The sequence below is a fragment of the Dromiciops gliroides genome, chromosome 1, assembly GCF_019393635.1.
Source record: "Dromiciops gliroides isolate mDroGli1 chromosome 1, mDroGli1.pri, whole genome shotgun sequence".
Taxonomy (NCBI): domain Eukaryota; kingdom Metazoa; phylum Chordata; class Mammalia; order Microbiotheria; family Microbiotheriidae; genus Dromiciops; species Dromiciops gliroides.
In genome coordinates this window covers 110,109,458-110,129,259 of record NC_057861.1, presented here as the reverse complement: position 1 = coordinate 110,129,259, position 19,802 = coordinate 110,109,458, and the positions used below count along the sequence as shown (strand labels likewise).

At 41.1% G+C, this 19,802-nt stretch overlaps 1 protein-coding gene across 1 annotated transcript in view; it reads right to left on the bottom strand.

Moving 5' to 3' along the window:
• Positions 1 to 17,911: 17,911 nt before the first annotated feature.
• Positions 17,912 to 19,802, bottom strand: part of ANXA13 (annexin A13) — a 79,250-nt gene continuing 77,359 nt past the window's right edge. Inside the window, exon 11 of the mRNA XM_043977405.1 lies at positions 17,912 to 18,343. Coding sequence (XP_043833340.1) covers positions 18,224 to 18,343 — 120 coding nt within the window. The 3' untranslated portion in view covers positions 17,912 to 18,223. The remainder of the gene's footprint in view (positions 18,344 to 19,802) is intronic.

The window sequence follows — 19,802 nt, the reverse complement described above, 5'->3', positions numbered from 1 at the left end:
TCCTTACGTGGCTCAGCATCCCCATTTCTATCTAGTACAAACTCCTGTGGATGTCCCAGAGAGCCTCCAGGCCCAGACTGCATTACTCCTTAGCTATATGTTCCCGCCTCATCTGTGTGGTCCCTGGAATATAGAAGCACCTCTCATGCATTCATTCTGGTATTTTCCTACATATGATGAGAGAGGCTTAGTTGATTCCTCTTGGCACATGCCTGTTGTACCTATAGTTTTGATTTTAGACTACATTATTTTTTTAAATTTAATTAATTAATTAATTTATTTATTTTAGGGCAATGAGGGTTAAGTGACTTGCCCAAGGTCACACAGCTAGTAAGTGTCAAGTGTCTGAGGTAGGATTTGAACTCAGGTCCTCCTGAATCCAGGGCTTGTGCTTTATCCACTGTGCCACCTAGCTGCCCTAGACTACATTATTGATATTAACCTTTTTGTTGTATAAGGATGGAGGTCATTGAGTTGGCCAATCATTATGCCACTCCACTCCAACTCCATGACCTGTTACACTTACAATTGTCATTTACCACCATTTCTAGAGGTAGAAAGCTGAAATTTTTCATTAACTGACTATTGCATTTAGTTGTCTAGATTTATATCCATTTCACTTCCTTTGCATGAAAATCTTCAGCTGCCCCCTGTTAGTTACTGAGTCAAGTTCAGCCCCTATTGACTGGCCCAAATGGGTATTCACCTTGTCCTTCCAGCCTTATCTCATTATATCATTCCTCTCCACACACTCTCTACTCCAGCCAATCTGGATGGCTTCCTCCCAAAGATCATTGACTATTTCCTCCCAAACAAATCCTGTTCTTTTCAAAGTCCATGCCTTTATTCATTCATATTCTTCTTTCCCATCTTCACCTATTGAATTCCTACCCATCTTTTAAAGTCCCTTGCCAATCCCACCTCTTCCAAGAAACCTTCTCTGATCTCTTGTTGACAATAATTTTTCTATCAGATCTCACATAGCACCTTATTTTCTTATACCTCACTAATGTGCTTACAATGTATTGTTTTGTGGGGCAGCTAGGTGGTACAGCAGATAAAGCACTGGCCCTGGATTCAGGAGGACCTGAGTTCAAATTCTGCCTCAGACACTTGACACTTACTAACTGTGTGACCCTGGGCAAGTCACTTTACCCTCATTGCCAGGCAAAAACCCCCAAAAAACAATGTATTGTTTTGTATTATAGTTGTCCATGGATGTGAGTGGTATGGTGGATAGAGTACCAGGCCTGGAGTCAGGAAGACCTAAGTTCAAATCCGGCCTCAGATACTTACTAGCTGTGTGACCCTGAGCCAGTCATTTCACCCTGTTTACCTCAGTTTCCTCATCTGTAAAATGAGCTGGAGAGGGAAATGACAAACCACCCCAGTGTCTTTGTCAAGAAAACCTCAAATGAGGTCACAAAGACTCGGACGTGCCTAAAAAGGACTGAACAACAGAAAGAAGTATATGTTAGATTATAAATTCCATGAAAGGTGGGATCAGTTTATTTAGACTTCATGTCTCCCTCTGTGCCTAGCAAAATGCCCTGCACATGATAGGTTCTTAGATATTTATTGACTCGCATTAAAATAAAATTAAATTAAACCACTGAGGTTTTAATTCAATCTAACATTACTGGGATGTGGCTTTGTTGGTGGGGACTCTGGCTCATTATATACACAATGCAAGTTGGCCATGCATCTATCTTATGATAGAATGTACTTGTCTATCCTTTTCCCGGGATTTTAGTCAGGCTTCAAGGGTATTGTCTTGACTGTCCACACCCCGCTAAAGTCAGAGTTCCTGAAACATGTGAGTTAGCTCCTTATTATATACTGTTTTATATAGTATGTTGATTGTTTTGTATGTGTGAAACTTGTCTCTCTAATTAGATAGTAAACTCTGGTAGGCAGGGACCATGCCTCTCTGTCTCAAGAACTAGCATAGTTCTAGGCCCAAAGCAGGTACTTAATAAATGATTTTTTGATTTAAGAAGAAATGTCAAACTGGGTAAAACTTCTTATATGTCCTTCATCCTACTGTCTTTTTAAAGTAGTGACACCAAATGGTGTTTAGAGAGAAACCTTAGTAGCTATCTCCCATCCCCTCTTCTCTCAACATTGGGGAAATACTTCAAACATTCATAATTTTCTGTAAATGATCGTTTTGTAAATCTATAGTCCATTAACTTATTTATGTAGCTTCTTGCAATAGATTATTCCATATGGGTAGAGCCTGTTATATAAAAAAAGTATTTCCTCTAATTTGTTGTAGATCTGAGACATTAATCAGTGATTCTTGTATTAGCTCTTTTGTTGTTCAAACATTTCAGTCACATTCAACTCTTTGTGACCCCATTTGGGGTTTTCTTGGTAAAGATACTGGAGTGGTTTGCCATTTCCTTTGCCAACTCATTTTATAGATGAGAAAACTGAAGCAAACAGGATTAAGTGACTTGCCCAAGGTCACACAGCTAGTAAGTGTCTGGGGTCTAGATTTGAACTCAGGTTCAATGCACTACCTGAGGCTCTTTGAACCAAAATGAACCTGCTTGTTGGTTCATTTCAATAATGAGTAGACATTGACTATGATCCAAGAGGTCTTTGAGCAGAAGCTGGATGACCACTTGTTGAAGAAGTAGAGAATATTCATGCTCAGGTACAGGTTAGACCTTCTAGTCTATGTCTCTCATTTTACAGATGATGAGAATAATGATCATAGGCATTGATAAAGTGCCTCAATGTTTGCAAATCACTTGACAAACCTTATCTCGTTTGACACTCATTAGAACACTGTCAGGTATAGAAGTGCTGTAGGTATTATTAACGTTCTCATCTTACAGAAGAAACAATCTTTTAGAGGTGAGGTGACTTGCCCAGGGTTATCTGACCAGTGAGTAGGAGTGGCAAAATTTGAAGCTACTCTGCTGACTCCAAGTACAGTATGGGAAAGCTAAGGATCTGTGAAGTGGGATGACCAATACAAAGTCAGAGGGGGATTAAATAGAAAAGCCAGGATTTGAAATTAGGCTCTCTGGCTCCAAACCCAGGGATCCTTCTTTCTCATAGACCATGTACCCTGCCCCTCTTGCATAACCAGAAGGGCATAGACTTCCAGGTGCAGAAGGCCAAGGGTTTGGCAGGCTCATGAACAAAGCAGATCCATTCCCCTCTCCCTTTTACCCCCAGTCACCTCTTGGCATGTCTTTCTCTCTCCCCAATCTCCCCTCCCCCCAGAAAGAATAAGAAAGCAGGAAAAGGAGGAGGCAGAAGAAACCACTGTGGATTTAGTAATCCCCATTCCTAGGCTGCTCTGCCAAAGCCCCTGGGCTCTCTTGGGTAAGGAAATGGGGAGTCCCCTGGGTTTGCTTTCCCTTCCAAAAGACAGGCAAGCACAAGCTTCGGCATTTAAGCTATGAGCCCAACAGTCAGAAAGTCCGTCTATTTAAACATTCTACACAACACCTAGTACATTGTCAGTCTTCCAAAGGTATTAAGTAACAGTCAGTCATAATTAGAAGCAAGAGTTTGGCAAGCCACCTGGGAGATAGATTCATTATTCCCAATGTCATCTCAGTCATTTACTCCGACCCCAGGGGTCTGAAGGAGAGCTTTGTCTCTCTCCAGTTCATAACCTGGTGGAAAAGTGAGTCATTCAAGCTATAGACAGAATCACATGTGATACCTTATATAAGGGCAGCTACTGGTTTGCAGCTGGGGTTCCCAGGTATCACTGCACTGTGTTCCATAATGTAACAGTATGAAGACAGAAATAATAACTGAGAAATTAAAACCATCATGATAATAATAATGATGATGTCATTATTATTATTATACTGCCTCTGACACCTACTGGCTGAATGACCTTGGGTACTTAGGATGCTGCCCTGCAGTGGTAGCTAGAAGTACACAGGATAGAGCTCTGGTCTTGGAGAAAAGAAGGACTGGGCTCACATTCAGCCTCAGACACTTACTAGCTCTGTGACCCTGGGCAAGCCACTTAACCATTTTCTGCCTCAGTTTCCTCAACTGTAAAATGGAGTTAATAATAGCACCTCCATCCCAGAATTGTTGTGAGGATCAAATGAGGTAGTATTTGTAAAGTGCTTAGCACAGTGCCTGGCACATAGTAGGTGCTTAATACTTGTTTCCTTCCTTCCTTAGGAGTTTCCTCACAAGAGAACTATAGAAACCAGTGAAATCATGAGTCCAGATCCTATCAGAGTAGTGGTGGTGGTGGTGGTAGTATTGGTAGTAGTAGTAGTAGTAGCAGCAGCAGTAGCAATAATTGTGGTCGTATTATTAGAAGTAGTAGTAATACTAGAAGTACTAGTGGAAGTAGTAATACTACTACTGCTGCTACTACTACTGCTGCTATTCCCACTCCCACTCCCACTCCTACTCCTACTCCTACCACCACCACCAAGGATTAAAGACAAGTTAAGCTACTTAATAAGTCAATGTAAGGTCAGGCCTCCAGAAATCTCTCATTATTATTTAGATAATCTAATTATTAAGATTTTAAATTAAGATTAATATTTTAGGATAATTTCATTATTAAGATGGGTAGCTAGGTGGCACAGTGGATAGAGTGTCAGGCATGGAGTCAGGAAGACTTATCTTCCCGAATTCAAATCTGGCCTCAGATACTTAGCTAGCTGGGACCCTGGCCAAGTGACTTCTCCCCTTTTTGCCTCAGTTTTTTCATCTTTAAATGAGCTAGAGAAGGAAATGGCAAACCACTCCAGAATCTCTGCCTAGAAAACCCTAAATGGTGTCATGAAGAACCAGATATGACTGAAAAATGACTGAACAACAACATCATTAAGATTAATGATATTAAGATGATCTCACTATTATTAATTTGATAATCATTTTTCCACTGTATATAAAATATGAAGTGACCAAACATTTTACCACATCCACAGTTTTTCAAGGTCCTTTTACATCTTTACTTTTCTTCCCAAGTGTCCTTCCTTGACACCTTCTGCTTCTTTCATACCTGGGCCTTTCCTTCTTTCTCTTTTTTTCTTGTTCATCTGAAGTCTTAATTGCCTTGCTGCTGCCCTTATATTTCTTATCTTTCCTTTCCCCAGTGAGGTGTTTTGGTGGGGGGAGGGGCAGTAATTACCATTCGCCCCTCCAGTCATGCTGATCTCCCTTATTCTACTCACCTCAATCAGCAGGGAAGATTCTCAAGCAGAAGACCAAGTTCAGGGGTGCTTAATGCATAAGATCTGGATACAGAGAAAGAAAATCCTTTCTAAGTTGACAAAGGGTTTGATCTATGGAGGGACAGAAAGGAAGCCTAAGATGCTGGATCAGTGGGTCACTTGCTGTTTTCTCCACGCAAACTTGTTTATAAAATCTTGAAAGAAAATGTTGTGCGTGGTATTTGGAGGATTCTCCCACTCCTGTTTTGATCTAATCTCTGTCAACAAGGCAATAGGAATTTAGGAAGCCAGCATCACCTAGGGCTGCAAATGCTCTTCCATGTTTATCCATGTCTGGATAGCTTTTGAATTCTGTGAAGGGCATGATGAATATTTGATACTTTGGCTGAATCCTGGCTAGACCTCTGACCTTTCTCAGGGGAATGTGGTAAAGTGGTCAAAACAGATGAAGAGGTATCAGGAGTAAAGAATTCTCTCCCTGTCTCTGGGTCTGACTCAGTCCATGTGATCTGGGTTGCATAAGTTAGCCCTTTTGTAATTCGGTTTCTTTGCCCATCACAGAGGGATGAGAAAGCTGACCTCCCTCACCCAGCCATGCCACACTAGCATGGCAGACAATGGAGCTTTAAGCAACAGATTGGAAGTCAGGGGTTGTGAATTTTCTACCTGTCTCTGCTCTTTATCTACTCATTGGTTCATTCCTTCAAAGAAGCCGACTATCCACCCATCTCAGTACAGGGTGACACTGAGAATACAAAAGAACTCCAAAAAGACAATCCCCTTAACTGACCGAATTTCCAATCTAGTCTGGGAGGGAGTCAGGAGGCCTCTGGGCTCTGACACTTAATATCCAGGTGACCCTAGGGAAGTCACAGGATCACAGATTTGGGGCTGGAAGGGGACCTCTGAGGTCATCTAGTCCAATCTACTCCTTTTATAGAGGAAGAAATTGAGGCACAGAGAGGTTAAACGAAAGTAGCAGAGGCAAACTTTAAAAGGAGGTTCTCTTGACTTCAAATCCAGTTTGCTCTGTGCCCAACCACGCTGCCTGCTCCCTTAATCTCAGTTTCCTCCCTTGAAAAACTGAGATGTATCAGGTGGCTGATGGAAGCCTATATTGCTCACAGCCTGGATACTGCTTCAAGCAACAAAAGCCTGTCTTTTTCAGGCATTTTTAATGTTTGCAAAGTACTTTATGTACATTATCTTATTGGACAAATTGGAAATGCCCTTCAGTCATAAACAAACAAATGAATAGATGAATGAATGAATAAATGATGTAAATTATAAAATTGGCATAATTATAGAAATATAAACAATGCCTATGTGTGATGAAAGGCAAGCCTATTGGTTTGTGGTTATGATCTAAAACATAATACTCATAAGTGGCAGAGTGAATAGGATATGAGGGGTCAGAAAGACCTGAATTCAAATCCAGCTTCAGATAGACTTACTAAGCTGTGAGACACTGGACAAGTCACATAACTTCTATCTAAATTTCTTCCTCAGTAAAGTGGGAATACTAAACCTATCTTCCTCCCAGGGTTGTTCCAGTGATCAAATGAGATAAACTATATAAAGTACTTTGTAAACCTTAAAGCATTACATAAACTCTAGCTATCATTATTATCATTATTAATATTGTTATTATTATTAAAAACCCAAATGCTCCTTTCCTTCCAAGGTTCTAATCACCAAGTACGACATCTATAAAACAGGGTTGGTTTTATTTGGATAGGTGGAGGATTCTCTAATATAACTGAATTGGGACCCACCAAACATTTCTTGTACCTAAAATGGTTATGTCACTAGCCTTCAGATATCCATCTGACTAGCCCTAGTTCCTTTAGGTTGGATGCTGACAGCTCTTCCCATAGTACTTAACGTCCTTATTTACTATCTTTTTACTGAGTGACTTGGCCCAGCATTGAGCCTTAACTCTAACTTGGCCTGTGGTTGCCACATCATCCAGTTTCTTGGTTATTTCTGCCATAATATGGTTTCTCCACAGTAACTGAACCTGGCTGATATTATTTACAACGCCTGTGGAGTGGTAGCCTGGTGTCTCCTTAGCTATTCCTCCCCCAGCTGACCTGGCTCCTCTCTACCCTCTGCTTTTCTGAAATGAGGGGTTGGTCAATCTTAACTGAAACAGAATCTTCAATGTTTAGAATTCTTCTCCCTCCTTTCCCCCACTTGTTCCCTCTTCATCCATCCCCTTTGATTCTTTCTTGGAACTCATATTTATCTGAAACGTCTCGTGCCTCATTCCAGTGCCCCTGCCTCCCCAGACCAGCATCCACTCAAATCGTCTTGGACTGGATATGCAACGTGACCACTGATGAAATTGAACATCTGCTCCATTATTTATGTCTTTCTTTCTGAGCGGTCTGCTTATAAAAGAATTAGGAGAAGCACAAGCCTAGGACACCTCACCTGACCTGTTCCATCCAGCCTGGTTCCTTGGAGCTAAATTAGGGCACTCAAAGCAGCAGCTATTGCTCTGGGCAGCAGATTTCTTCCTGAACAGCCGTTCTCATTGCTTCTTGCCCCAGGAACCCTGACTCGCCTATGTTCCTACTCCCCCATCTTCTTCCTCCAAACCTTTGTGGGGGAAAGGGAACAAGCATTTATTAAGCACGTACTGTGACCCAACAACAACAACAAAATGTGCCAGCTGGAGGCAACTAGACAGCTCAGTGGGGAGGACCTGAGTTCAAATCTGACCTCAGACACTACTAGCTGTGTGACCCTAGACAAGTCACTTAACCCCATTTGCCTTGATCTACCAGAGAAGGAAATGGCACACCCCTCCAGTATCCTGTTGTTGTTGTTGTTGTAGGACAATGAGGGTTAAGTAACTTGCCCAGGGTCACACAGCTAGTAACTGTCAAGTGTCTGAATCCAGGGCCCATGTTTTATCTACTGCGCCATCTAGCTGTACCTCCTATAGTATCCTTGCCAAGAAAAGCCCACAGACAGTATTGGTGTGCTATGGTCCACAGGCTCACCAAAAGTCAGATATAACTGAACAACAACAATGTAGCAATTACTATGCTACATTCTTTACAAGTATTATCTCATTTGATCCTTTGTGTCAAGCTGTGATTTCTGCAAGAAATATGACTGTCTTGGATTGTGGAAACCATGGATTTTTCTTCCGAATGCCTTGCTGCCATCCTCAAAGTGTGAAGAATCATTGGATTTGTCAGTTTGAAGGACTCCCTCCACTAATTCAGACCAAAACCCTTCTCTGATTTAGTAAAAGGAAGGGAACAAGCATTAAACACCTACTATATGCCAGGTACTGAGCTAAACACTTGACATATATTATCTCATTTAGCTATTATTATTCCCATTTTATAGTTGAGAAAACTGAGGCAGAGGTTATGTGACTTGCCCAATGTCACATACCTAGGAAGTGTCTAAGGCAGGATTTGAATTCTGGTCTTTCTGACTCTAGGCCCAGTACTTTATCTGCATGACAGTGGATTTAGCTGTCTGGCACTCCATAGGACTTATTTTTTGTTTTTTTGTTTTGCATTCATGTCATGACTTGCACTGAACTGGATTTAAGTGAGGGAGGGCTGTGCAAGGTCATCAACCTCACTCTCTCCTCCAGAACCATCTGGGTCCAGTGGCAAGATATACATCAGGATGATTGGAGATGGCCCTGGATGGTTAAGGCAATTGCAGTCACATAGCTAGTAAGCGTCTGAGGTGAGATTTGAACTCAGGTCCTCTACTCCAGGGCCAGTGCTCTATCCACTGCCCCTCCTAGCTGCCCCAAAACTTATTTACTTTAAACATGCAGAGCTCAAGTTACTTGTTGTGAATCATGGCTACTAAATATCAGAGGTGGGATTTGAATCCACATCTTTTGGACCTTAAGCCAAAGACTCTATTCACCATGTTGCTTTCCATAGGGATTGCTGCCATTTTTTTTGGTTGTAGCTCAGCTGTTTTTCAGTTGTCTCCAATTCCTTATGACCCCATTTGGGATTTTCCTTGGCAAAGATACTGGAGCAGTTTGCAATCTCCTTTTCCAGCTCATTTTACAGATGAGGAAACTGAGGCAAACTGGGTTAAGCGGCTTACCCAGAGTCACACAGCTACTCTATCTGAGGCCAAATTTGAACTCATGAGGATGAGTCTTCTTGATTCTGAGAGCAGTGCTCTATCCACTGCTCCACCCAGTTGCCCCACTGTTGCCATAGCAAAAGTATTAAATCATCTGATCCCCACCTTTTCTTAAGAAACGTTTATAGATCTCCTTATGGGTAATCCATCTGATTAACTGTTCCTCACAGTAACCCTTAAAAGGAAGATCAGCCTGGTTATCTCCCCTTTCATAGATGAGCCCTTAGCACAGAGAAAATAAGGCAACAGAAGGTCCTGGATGAAACCAGCTGCCAAATTCGTCAACTAGGAAAAGTCTCCCAACCATTAATAATCCTATGTGTGATAAAAAAATTCAAGAAAAATAATGTAGATGCATATAGTGTAAGCTTTTGGGGTACAGGGACTGTCTCACTTGGGTCTTTGTATTCCCATTGCTGGTATAGATTTTGACCTTAATAAATTCTTATTCATGATGAAATGTCAATTGGAAAACTTTTGATCTTCTGATTTTGACCTGGTATAATCATTTAAGAAACTTCAAAGGTCTGGTTCCGGTTGGAATTAGTTGGCCAGATAACATGATGGGATGGATGAAGCACTAATTATGGAATCAAAAGGTCTGGTTAACCTCTCTGATCCTCAGTTTTCCCATTTATTAAGTGGGGTAATAACACTTGTGCTCCATACCTCAAGCTAGAGGGATGTTAAAATTCCATTCCAACATATCATCCTGGTGAGGTTGGTATTATAAATATTGCTCTTTTCAAATTAGGAAAATGAGGTGCAGAGAGTGATTACTTAAGTGATTTGTTCCCATTTTTTATTTGATGCTATAGACAAGTAGGTGACAAAGTGGGTAGAGCACTGTACCTGGAGTAAGGAAGACCTGATTTCAAATTCAGCTTCAGACACCAGCTGTGTGACCATGGGCAAGTCACTTAATCATTTTTTGTTTTGGTATCCTTACCTGAAAATGGGGATAATAATAACATCTACCTCTCATGGTTGTTGTGAGGACAAAATGAGAAAATATTCATAAAGTGCTTTGCAAACCTTAAAGAACTATGCAAATATTATTATAATTATTATTAATAGACTTCAACCCAGGTCTCCTAGTGCTGAGTGATGCCAGTGTTCTTTCCACTAGGCTATATGGAGGTGTTGGACTAAAGGACCTTTTCCAACTTTAAATCTATGATCTAATGCTCCTCTGCTCCTCCTCTCACTTCTGAAAGTAGTAGGTCTGGGCCACACTGCTCTTCTGAATGACTCCCAAGGAACACTTCTGTAGAACTAAATACTGAGAATAAATTAAGCTTGCACTGTATGCTAGGCATTGGAAATGCAAAGACAAAAATGAAAAGGACCCAGCCCTCAGGGAGCTTACTTTCTTTCTTTTTAAAAAAATAATAATAGGGGCAGCTAGGTGGCACAGTGGATAAAGCACTGGTCTTGGATTTAGGAGGACCTGAGTTCAAATTTGAATTCAGACACTTGACAGTTACTAGCTGTGTGACCCTGGGCAAGTCACTTAACCCTCATTGCCCAGCAAAAAAAAAAAAAAACCAAACCAAACCAAAAATAATAATAATAAACATTTTTATTTAAAGTTTTGAGTTCCAAATTCTATCGCTCCTTCCCTTCTTCCCCTCCCCTCTCCCTGAGGTGGCAAGCAATCAGATATAGGTTATACATATGCAATTATGTAAAACATCATCATGTTAGTCATTTTGTACAAGAAAACTCGAATAAAAGAAAAAATGAAGGAAAGTGAAAATAGCAGCTTCAGTCTGTGTTCCATCAATATCAGTTCTTTCTTTGGAGGTGAATGGTATGTTTCATCATTAGTCCTTTGGGATTGTCTTGGATCATTGTATTGTTGAGAATAGTTAAGTCACTCACAGTTCTTCATGCAGCAATATTACTGTCTCTGCACAATGTTCTCTTGGTTCTGCTCACTCCACTATACATTAGTTCATATAAGTGTTTTCAGACCTTTCCAAAATTGAGAGGACTTACTTATTTTTTTTTTTTTAGTGAGGCAATTGGGGTTAAGTGATTTGTCCAGGGTCACACAGCTAGTAAGTGTTAAGTGTCTGAGGCCGGATTTGAACTCAGGTATTCCTGACTCCAGGGCCGGTGCTCTATCCACTGTGCCATCTAGCTGCCCCAAGAGGACTTACTTTTAATTGGGTGAAATAGCATAAACACTTGTAGGAATAAGGACTGGACCGGTGATTTAATTTGTATGCATAGGTGTATATGTATATTGTACATGTACACATGCATGTGTGCATACACACGCACACATATGTATATGCATACCACTAGTTCATACACTCACACAAAATGCATGTGTATACATGTATGCACATGTGTATATAGTTGGATATTTAGGTATGTATAAATACATGTATATACATACATGTATATATGTGTATATATATATATACACATCTTATACATACAAAATACATGCAAAGTAAATACAAAATAATTTTTTTGGGAACCATTCATGGAAGAGGGATAATAAAAAGCTTTTGTAGGGCGTGAAGCTTGAGATGAACTTTGAAGAAAGAGAGGGCTTCTAAGAGGCAACTAGTGGCTTAGTGCATAGAGCAGTGGGCCTGGAGTCAGGAAGATCTGGCTTCAAATCCAGTCTCAGATACTTACTAGCTATGTGACCTTGGGCAAGTCACTTAAATTCAGTTTGCCTCAGTTTCCTCAAATGTAAAATGGGGATAATAACAACACCTACCTCCTTGAGTTTTTGTGAGGATCAAATGAGATATTCATAAAGAATTGATTAGCACAATGCCTGGCACATAGTAGGTGCTGTGTTGTTATTGAGTTGTTTCAGTTGTGTCCAATTCTCTGTGACTCCCTTTGGGGTTTTCTTGGCAGAGATACTGGAATGGTTTGTCATTTCCTTCTCCAGCTCCTTTTACAGATGAGGAACTGAGGCAAACAGGGTTAAGGGCCTTGTCCAGAGTCACACAGTTAGTACATGTCTAGGGCCACATTTGACCTCAAGTCTTCTTGATTCCAGGCCTGGCTCTCTATCCACTGTGTCACCTAGCTGCCGGATTTCCTTCCCTTCTCCCTTCTAAGGGGCAAAGATAAGGAGGGACTGGGAGACCTATGTCTGTAATGTCCAGCTTGTCTGAGTACATCAAGGGGAATAAGGTGTATAACAATAAGCCTTTGGAGCCAGGTTGGGAGGGAAGACATGACACAATGATCTTTTTGTCTCTCTGCCAGCATCCTGATTTAAGCACTCTTATGGATGTGCACCTGTGTGTAAACAAACAATTCTTTTTTATTCCTATACTAGAAAAAAATAAAGCATGGCTTCTCAAGCTAGGCAGAACAGGAAAAACATTGTACTCAGGGCATTAATTTCTAGTTTGAAATATTCCACTGATGAGATAGATAAACCTCAATATGCTTGTTGCCTCGATTTCCCCTGCTGCACATCAAGTTTTATCAGACTTTCTCTTTTTTCTCCTTCCCAGGTGATCTCAGGCTTTGCTGAAAGCCCTTTGAGATCCTTGAAAGGAAGATACCCTAAGAACAAAAGGAATGATAGAAACTGGTTCAGCCACACCTGTTGGCACAGATGACAATTGACAACTAGGAGAATCATCTTCAAAAGGCAAATGATGTCACAATAGCACCCACGTATAGACTGGCAGGTACCTGAGAATTGGCGTGAATCTACCAGGTGTCCAGTCAGGGAGAGGCCAGTCCCCTGCTCTGGTCCCTGGGACTAGCACAGCAACACAGTTGATGGCATGTTGGTTGGTGCAGAGACAGCTTTGGATTGGTTAGTTTTCCCTCCTACCAACCCTTCTTTGAGCTTTCTTTTCGCTGCTTGCTATCGAGGACTCCTGTTTTTGAGATGTTGACATCTCTCAAGTCTGGCCTCTTTCTATCCCTCTGACCTGATGACTGCCAGCATGTTCTTCTGGCCTCCCCAGCTCTGATCTTCCAAGGAGAGTCAGCGACAGGAGGGCTCCAATGGGAGATCTCATCTTGAACCTAGGAGCCGAGCAGATCTGGAAACATCTTCCTTGTTGGCTCTGGGGGATGAATACCATTTCTGGTTTTCAGGCGCCCTTGTTAATGTGCCTTATCTGGTTCAAAGCAGGAGGTTGGCTTGGGGTTCACTTGAGAAATTTTTATGGGCTATAAACTGGTTCGGGACATAGTTTGCTCTGCTGTATGTAGGAGTGTTTTATATTAGACTCTCCTTTAAAGAGGGAATGAGATCTTTAACTCAAGCTCTGTATTCCTGCTCTAGAGAACTGCATTTATTAAATTCTCTTTGGGCCGTGGAAGATTGAGTTTCCCCCAGGGCTGCCATGTTCCTGGGGCTTTGACATTCAGCTCTGAAAAAGATGCCTGTTTGAAGACAACTAGCATTTCTTACCCCAGCTTGTTTCCTTGCTTTTGCCCCCATCCTTCTCCTCACTTGATCAGGATGAGTCTTCTTTTCTATTAGGAAGACATTTTCCAAAACACTCTCAAAAAATCTTCTGGGGATAAATGTACAAAGTATGATTATAAAGTAATATGACCAAGCTTGGCACCAAAGAGAGATATGGGAAGATACCTACCTCCTACTGAAGTGGGGGTCTGTAGAAATGGAATACTGCATATAATGTCAGACTTTTTCAATAGTTAGTTTCATTGGTTAATCTTGAATTTCTTTTCTTTTTTTGTTTATTCTTTCCTTTTTTTTTTCCTTCCTTTCTTCCCTCCCCTCCCCCCTTCCTCCTTCCTTCCTTCCTTCCCTTCATTTCTTTGTTTCTCTGTTTGCTTGTTTCCTTGTTTGTTTCTATTTCTTCCTTCCTTCCTTCCTTCCTTCCTTTCTTTCTCTCAGGGAAGATTGGCAGTTGCTATGCCTGGAGCTCTGGAAACAGGCTCAACAAATGCCCATGTTCCCAAGACTAGTCCTTGATTGACTAGTGTTCTATTACATATACTATAAGAGCTAACTCTCTGAGTAGGGGGAAGGATACAAGGGGAATTATAGGTAATATAAAAACAAGAGTTATCAAAAACTATTTAAATAATAAATAAGACATTCTGCAAAATACCTAAGAAAACCATCACATGATGATTGTCATACTTTGTCTCTCTGTGTGTATGTTGTGCCTCACCTTTATTTAGTATTTATTTTGAATATTTATTCAAATATATTTCTATAACTGGGCGAATGGTCCCTGAGCCTAACCCAGGATCATATCCAGAGTGCCACTGATGTAATTCGCCACATGGAAGGGGCCAGGAAGCCTGCTTCTAGCAGAGCTATGACAATGTGTAATGGAAGTGCTTTGAAGAAACTTTGGAGTACATGGAGACATTTTGTAGCTGGTTAGAGTCTAATAAGCTTATAGTGAGTAGGTGTCTTTAGGATTGTTGGAGGTGCTTTCAAAAGACAGAAGTCAAGTAACATATCAGCCTCTCTGTGTCTGTCTCTGACCCCTTCTATTCGTTTGACATCTCCCCAGATGAATACAACCAGTGAGAGACAGTGATATAAGACGAGCTGTCTTGGGCTCTCTCCCCATCCAAGGCTGACATGTGGCCCTGTGAAAATGGACCTTGGTTCTTTTTTTTAAAAAATTTTTTTTAAGTGAGGCAATTGGGGTTAAGTGACTTGCCCACGGTCACACAGCTAGTAAGTGTCAAGTGTCTGAGGCCGGATTTGAACTCAGGTACTCCTGACTCCAGGGCTGGTGCTCTATCCACTGCGCCACCTAGCCGCCCGGACCTTGGTTCTTTATTCTAGTGCTTGTTCATGTTAGATGGAGGAAGTTGGAGTCTATGACCTTGTAAATTTTGAAAGGTCAGGAGAGCAAGCCACTGGGGACTTTTTTGAGTCTGGGAGCTAAGCACAGAATTTATACCCAGAGAAAAGACCTTCTAGTCCCAGCCTAGGTGTAGCTGAGATGAGTGCCTATTTAGCAGTGTTGCCACATTTGTACATGAACTTGGTGGAACCAATGGTATGAGAAAACATTTTAGGTCTGAACCCATTCTCCCTGGAGAGCAGTCCACGTCCCTTCCCCCCCATCCTAGTGTGGAGTGAATGGCTTGTATTTCTGTTATTACTATATATTTTTTCATTAATATCTCTTTTTAAAAGCTAATTGATGTTAACTGGTTACACCATTCTGAGTCACTATTCACTGTAAGGTATAAGGGAATTGCTATAACTGGTGATTGATCTTGGGGAGAACAAACACTGGAATGGGTGTTCAGGCTAATAGCATTAGAAATACACCTCAGGGGGGCGGCTAGGTGGCGCAGTGGATAAAGCACCGGCCCTGGATTCAGGAGTACCTGAGTTCAAATCCAGTCTCAGACACTTGACACTTACCAGCTGTGTGACCCTGGGCAAGTCACTTAACCCCCATTGCCCTGCAAAACAAAAAACCAAACAAAAAACCAAAACAAAAAAAGAAATACACCTCAGAAATGTTTGAAGTCAAGGGGTAATTGGGATATGGATGCCCATAATAATAAAAACTACAACAGAATCACATAGAGGCAATAGGGAATCACAGAAGGTTTTCAAGCAAAGAAGTGACATCAGTCAGTCAGTCATCAAACACATATTAGGTGCCTACTTTGTATCAGACAGGCACTGGGGATATAAGTACAAAAAATAAAATAATCCCTACAGCTCTATGCCTTAGAATATTTTGGCAACTGTGGGAAAGATGAATCAGAGAAGGAAGAACAATCAGAGAGACCAATTAGGAGGGTACATTAGCAGGTGTTACAGGCTATTACTGACCATTGTTAGATGTCTTTGTGTTTGCATTTCACAAGCATGTTTGAATTTTATGAGTCTTACATCTAACCTCCAAGATGACTCAAAAATTGTCTATATATATGAAAGCATAATACTTGATTTAAGCAAACTAACATTAGCAGTCAAGAGAGAATTTTGGAGCATTTAGAGACTGGAGCGGTTGTGCCATAGTAGAAGGAATTCACTGGACTTAGAGCCAGGAAAAATATGGCTTTTACATTTACTGGTTGTATGACTATGGGCAAGTCCCTTTTCTGGACCTTATTTATAAAATGAGATTGGTAGCACTCCCAACACTGAATAAACATGAGCTGTTTTTATGAACTATTAAGTCTAAATGACTGTGTTTATTTACATAGATAGTCAATGAAGCTAGTTAGCACAGAAGATAGAGCACTGGACTTAGAATCAGAAAGACCTGAGTTCAAATCCTACCTCAGATACTTATGAGCTATATGGTATGGTCCTTGGCATTTCCCTCAGCCTCAATTTCCTCATCTGTGAAATGGGGATAATAACAGTTCCTACTTCACAGGGTTGTTGGGAGTAAGTATCAAATGAATTAACATAGATAAAGCACACCTTAAAATGCTATATAAATGCTAGCTATTTTATAGTAGCTAGAGAGAGCTGCCCTTGGAGCCAGGAAGACCAAGTTTGAATCTTGTGTCTAAGAAACTTGCTCTGTGACCATGGGCAAGTCACTTAATTTCTCAGTGCTGGAGGCAACTCTTGTAGACTCACAGTTGCTGGGAATGTGGTGATCTGCATTGGTAGAGGGACTTTACTCATGTGGAAGTTCCCTGAATCCATGAAACCTTAGGTCCAGTGTCTAGATGAGAGGCAGCATGACATAACTGACAGAAAATTGGCCTCCATGTCAGGAACACCTACCTCTATCGAAGTAGAGCCTCTGCATCCTACTGGCTGTGTGACCTTCAGCAAGTTCCACAATCACTCATTTCCCCAGGTAATTCTAGAAGGTTCAAAGACCATGTGATCTGTATTGGTAGAGGGCATTTCTCAATGGAAGCTGCCTATACCCACTAAATTCTAGTTCTGGCCCAAATAAACACATACACACAGATACATAAACAGACAATAAGGTGTGTGTGTGTGTGTATGTATACGTATACATGTACACATATGTAGTTATATGGATCTATACATATATGTCTATATGTGTGTTTATAATATATACACATACATATTGTAGGACCTTAGAGGTCATTTTAGTCCATACCCTTTGTATCACAGAGAAGATAACTTGACCCAGGTTGCAGAGCTCATGCCCATAGGGACTGGACATGTTGCCCAGACTTTGTAAGAAGCTGATTGAATTAGTCCTCATAAGTATACATGAGGCCTAATGGAGTGAAGTAGATAGAGACCTTGCCTTGAATTGTTGGGACTCAGGTTCAAGTCTTACCTCTGACATGCACTAGTTGTGTGACCATGCTGTCAACAAGTTACTTTGGAGTGTCCTAGGTGACTCTCTTAAGATAGTTAAGTTAGAAGGGAGATGCTGATTTGAATCAGTCGAAAGAGTTTTTACAGTTTCTTGTATCAACAAAATCACAGGTCTCGGACCCTCTCCCCCTCCCCCCCTGAAAAAAAAAGAAAAGTATAAACAGAAAGGAAATAAATTAATTTGCTTATTGTGAAATCCTGTTGTAGACATGAACCATTCGATCCAGCCAGAAGCCCACCCCTCTAACACACAAACGCTTTTGTGAATGTATATACATTTTTATTATAAACACATAGCTTCTCATTAGCTTCTGGTTTTGCACTCTGCTATTGTACTCTGTAAACATTCAGTAACAAGTTAAAGAGGAAGAGAGAAAGAGAGAGAGAGAGAGAGCGAGAGAGCACATTATTTTAGGCCGGTACATTTCAGTTTGGATTAACTACACAAGCCCACTGAGAACAATACCCTCAACCAAGGCTGCTAGGCCAGCTGTAGCAAACAGGGCTTGGAAAATAAACTCGTGCACTCCATGGCTTTTCCTGCCCGTCTCATATTTTTCATCAGGATAGGGAAAGTGCCCATGATAAAGGTAGTTCTCTCCTGTGTTCTTGCTGCTCCGCGCTAGGCTCAGTGTAGGAGAGCCAATAGCAGCTTCCTGAAGTCCCCAGATGTGTCAGAGCATATGGTGTCAGCAAGGGATTTCTGGTATTTCTCTTTGAACTTTTCTTTCACTGCCTGGAGATCAACCTGTTAGGAGAAAAGACCAGTGAAGGACTTGGATAGTCCTTGGCAGGGCTGGAAGAACTCAGCTCCCCTCTGGCTCCAGAAGCAGCCTTTAGTCAGGAGCTCTTTCAGCTTAAACATGATCTCCTGCCTGGAAACTCAGAAATTGGGGGCTCGAATTACTGTCTTCTTCCTGCCCAGGTTTTGAGGGAGAGAGAGACAGAGACAGAGAGACAGAGAGAGACAGATGAAGAGAGACAGAGACAGAGAGACAGAGAGAGACAGAGACAGAGAGACAGAGACAGAGAGAGACAGAGACAGAGAGAGACAGATGAAGAGAGAGAGACAGAGACAAAGAGAGAGAAAGTTGTTTTGGTTCTCAGGGCCAGGAGCATGAAACTACCATCAAATCTCTTAAGATAAATTCACTTCCCTGTTAATAATTGCTTCCCAGCCAGAGAGCTCATTCTTGGTAGTGAAAATTGAAGTGAAATAGTTGAATATTTGCTTTCTACCGGATTCCCTGGCTATCGCTTGATTTTTCCTCTTGATCCCAGTATTACTTAAAGAAGTTCTTTTTTATTGTTGTTAGAATTTATTGTGAGCTTCAACTGGACCTTATCCTCCCTGACATCTCCCAGGACTTTGCACACTTTTGTATTCCCCTTCATTTACTTTCTCAGTCTTTTATCTGTTATATCTTTTAAAATTTTTGGCTGAAACTGTCACTGGTGTAGGGAATTCCAAGTGAGGAAAGCCTCTCTACCAATGAAGATTGGCACCTGCTTGGCCACTTAGAGTCTTAGAGAATTGCTTAGAAGTCTGAGAAGTTAAAACATTTACTCAGTCACAGAGCCAGGATGAGTCAAAAGATGATAGTTGAATCCAGGTCTTCCTGACTTTGAAGACAGACCTAAATCCACTAGAGAAAGCTGCCTTTATAGAAGTTCTTTAAAAGCTAGAGTTGGTGAATTACTTGTTGAAGCACATTGAATTCTTTAGCTATCTTCTTTTTTTCTCATCAGAATTAATCAGGACAGTTGCCAGAATTTTATTCCTGAGAACCCCTTCTTCCTGAACCCATTTCCTTTCTGGGGTCTCAATCCATGAGATCCTTCCTATTCATCCATCACTTTTACAAACTCTTCAAAATCATTTATCTTAAAGTTTAGGACATCAGTTTGATTCTGAACAAAGTTTTCCTTCTTATCTATAACAAACTGCTCAATGACATGATGATTGCCTCACAAGTTTCCTTTGATCTTGGCTTTGCCAACCAATTACTCCTTACTGGTCAGAATTGGTCTCAGACATGATAGAAGCTCCTGTTACTCTCTCTAAATTGAATGGAATCATCAGTAGAACATGTCAAGAATTGATTATCTTCTGTGCTTTGACAGAAAGAAATCCTGGAAAGTTGAGGTCTCCCATCCACAACCAGATTTTGCCTCTGACTGGTGGTCTATAGTAGTGTTTCTTAAAC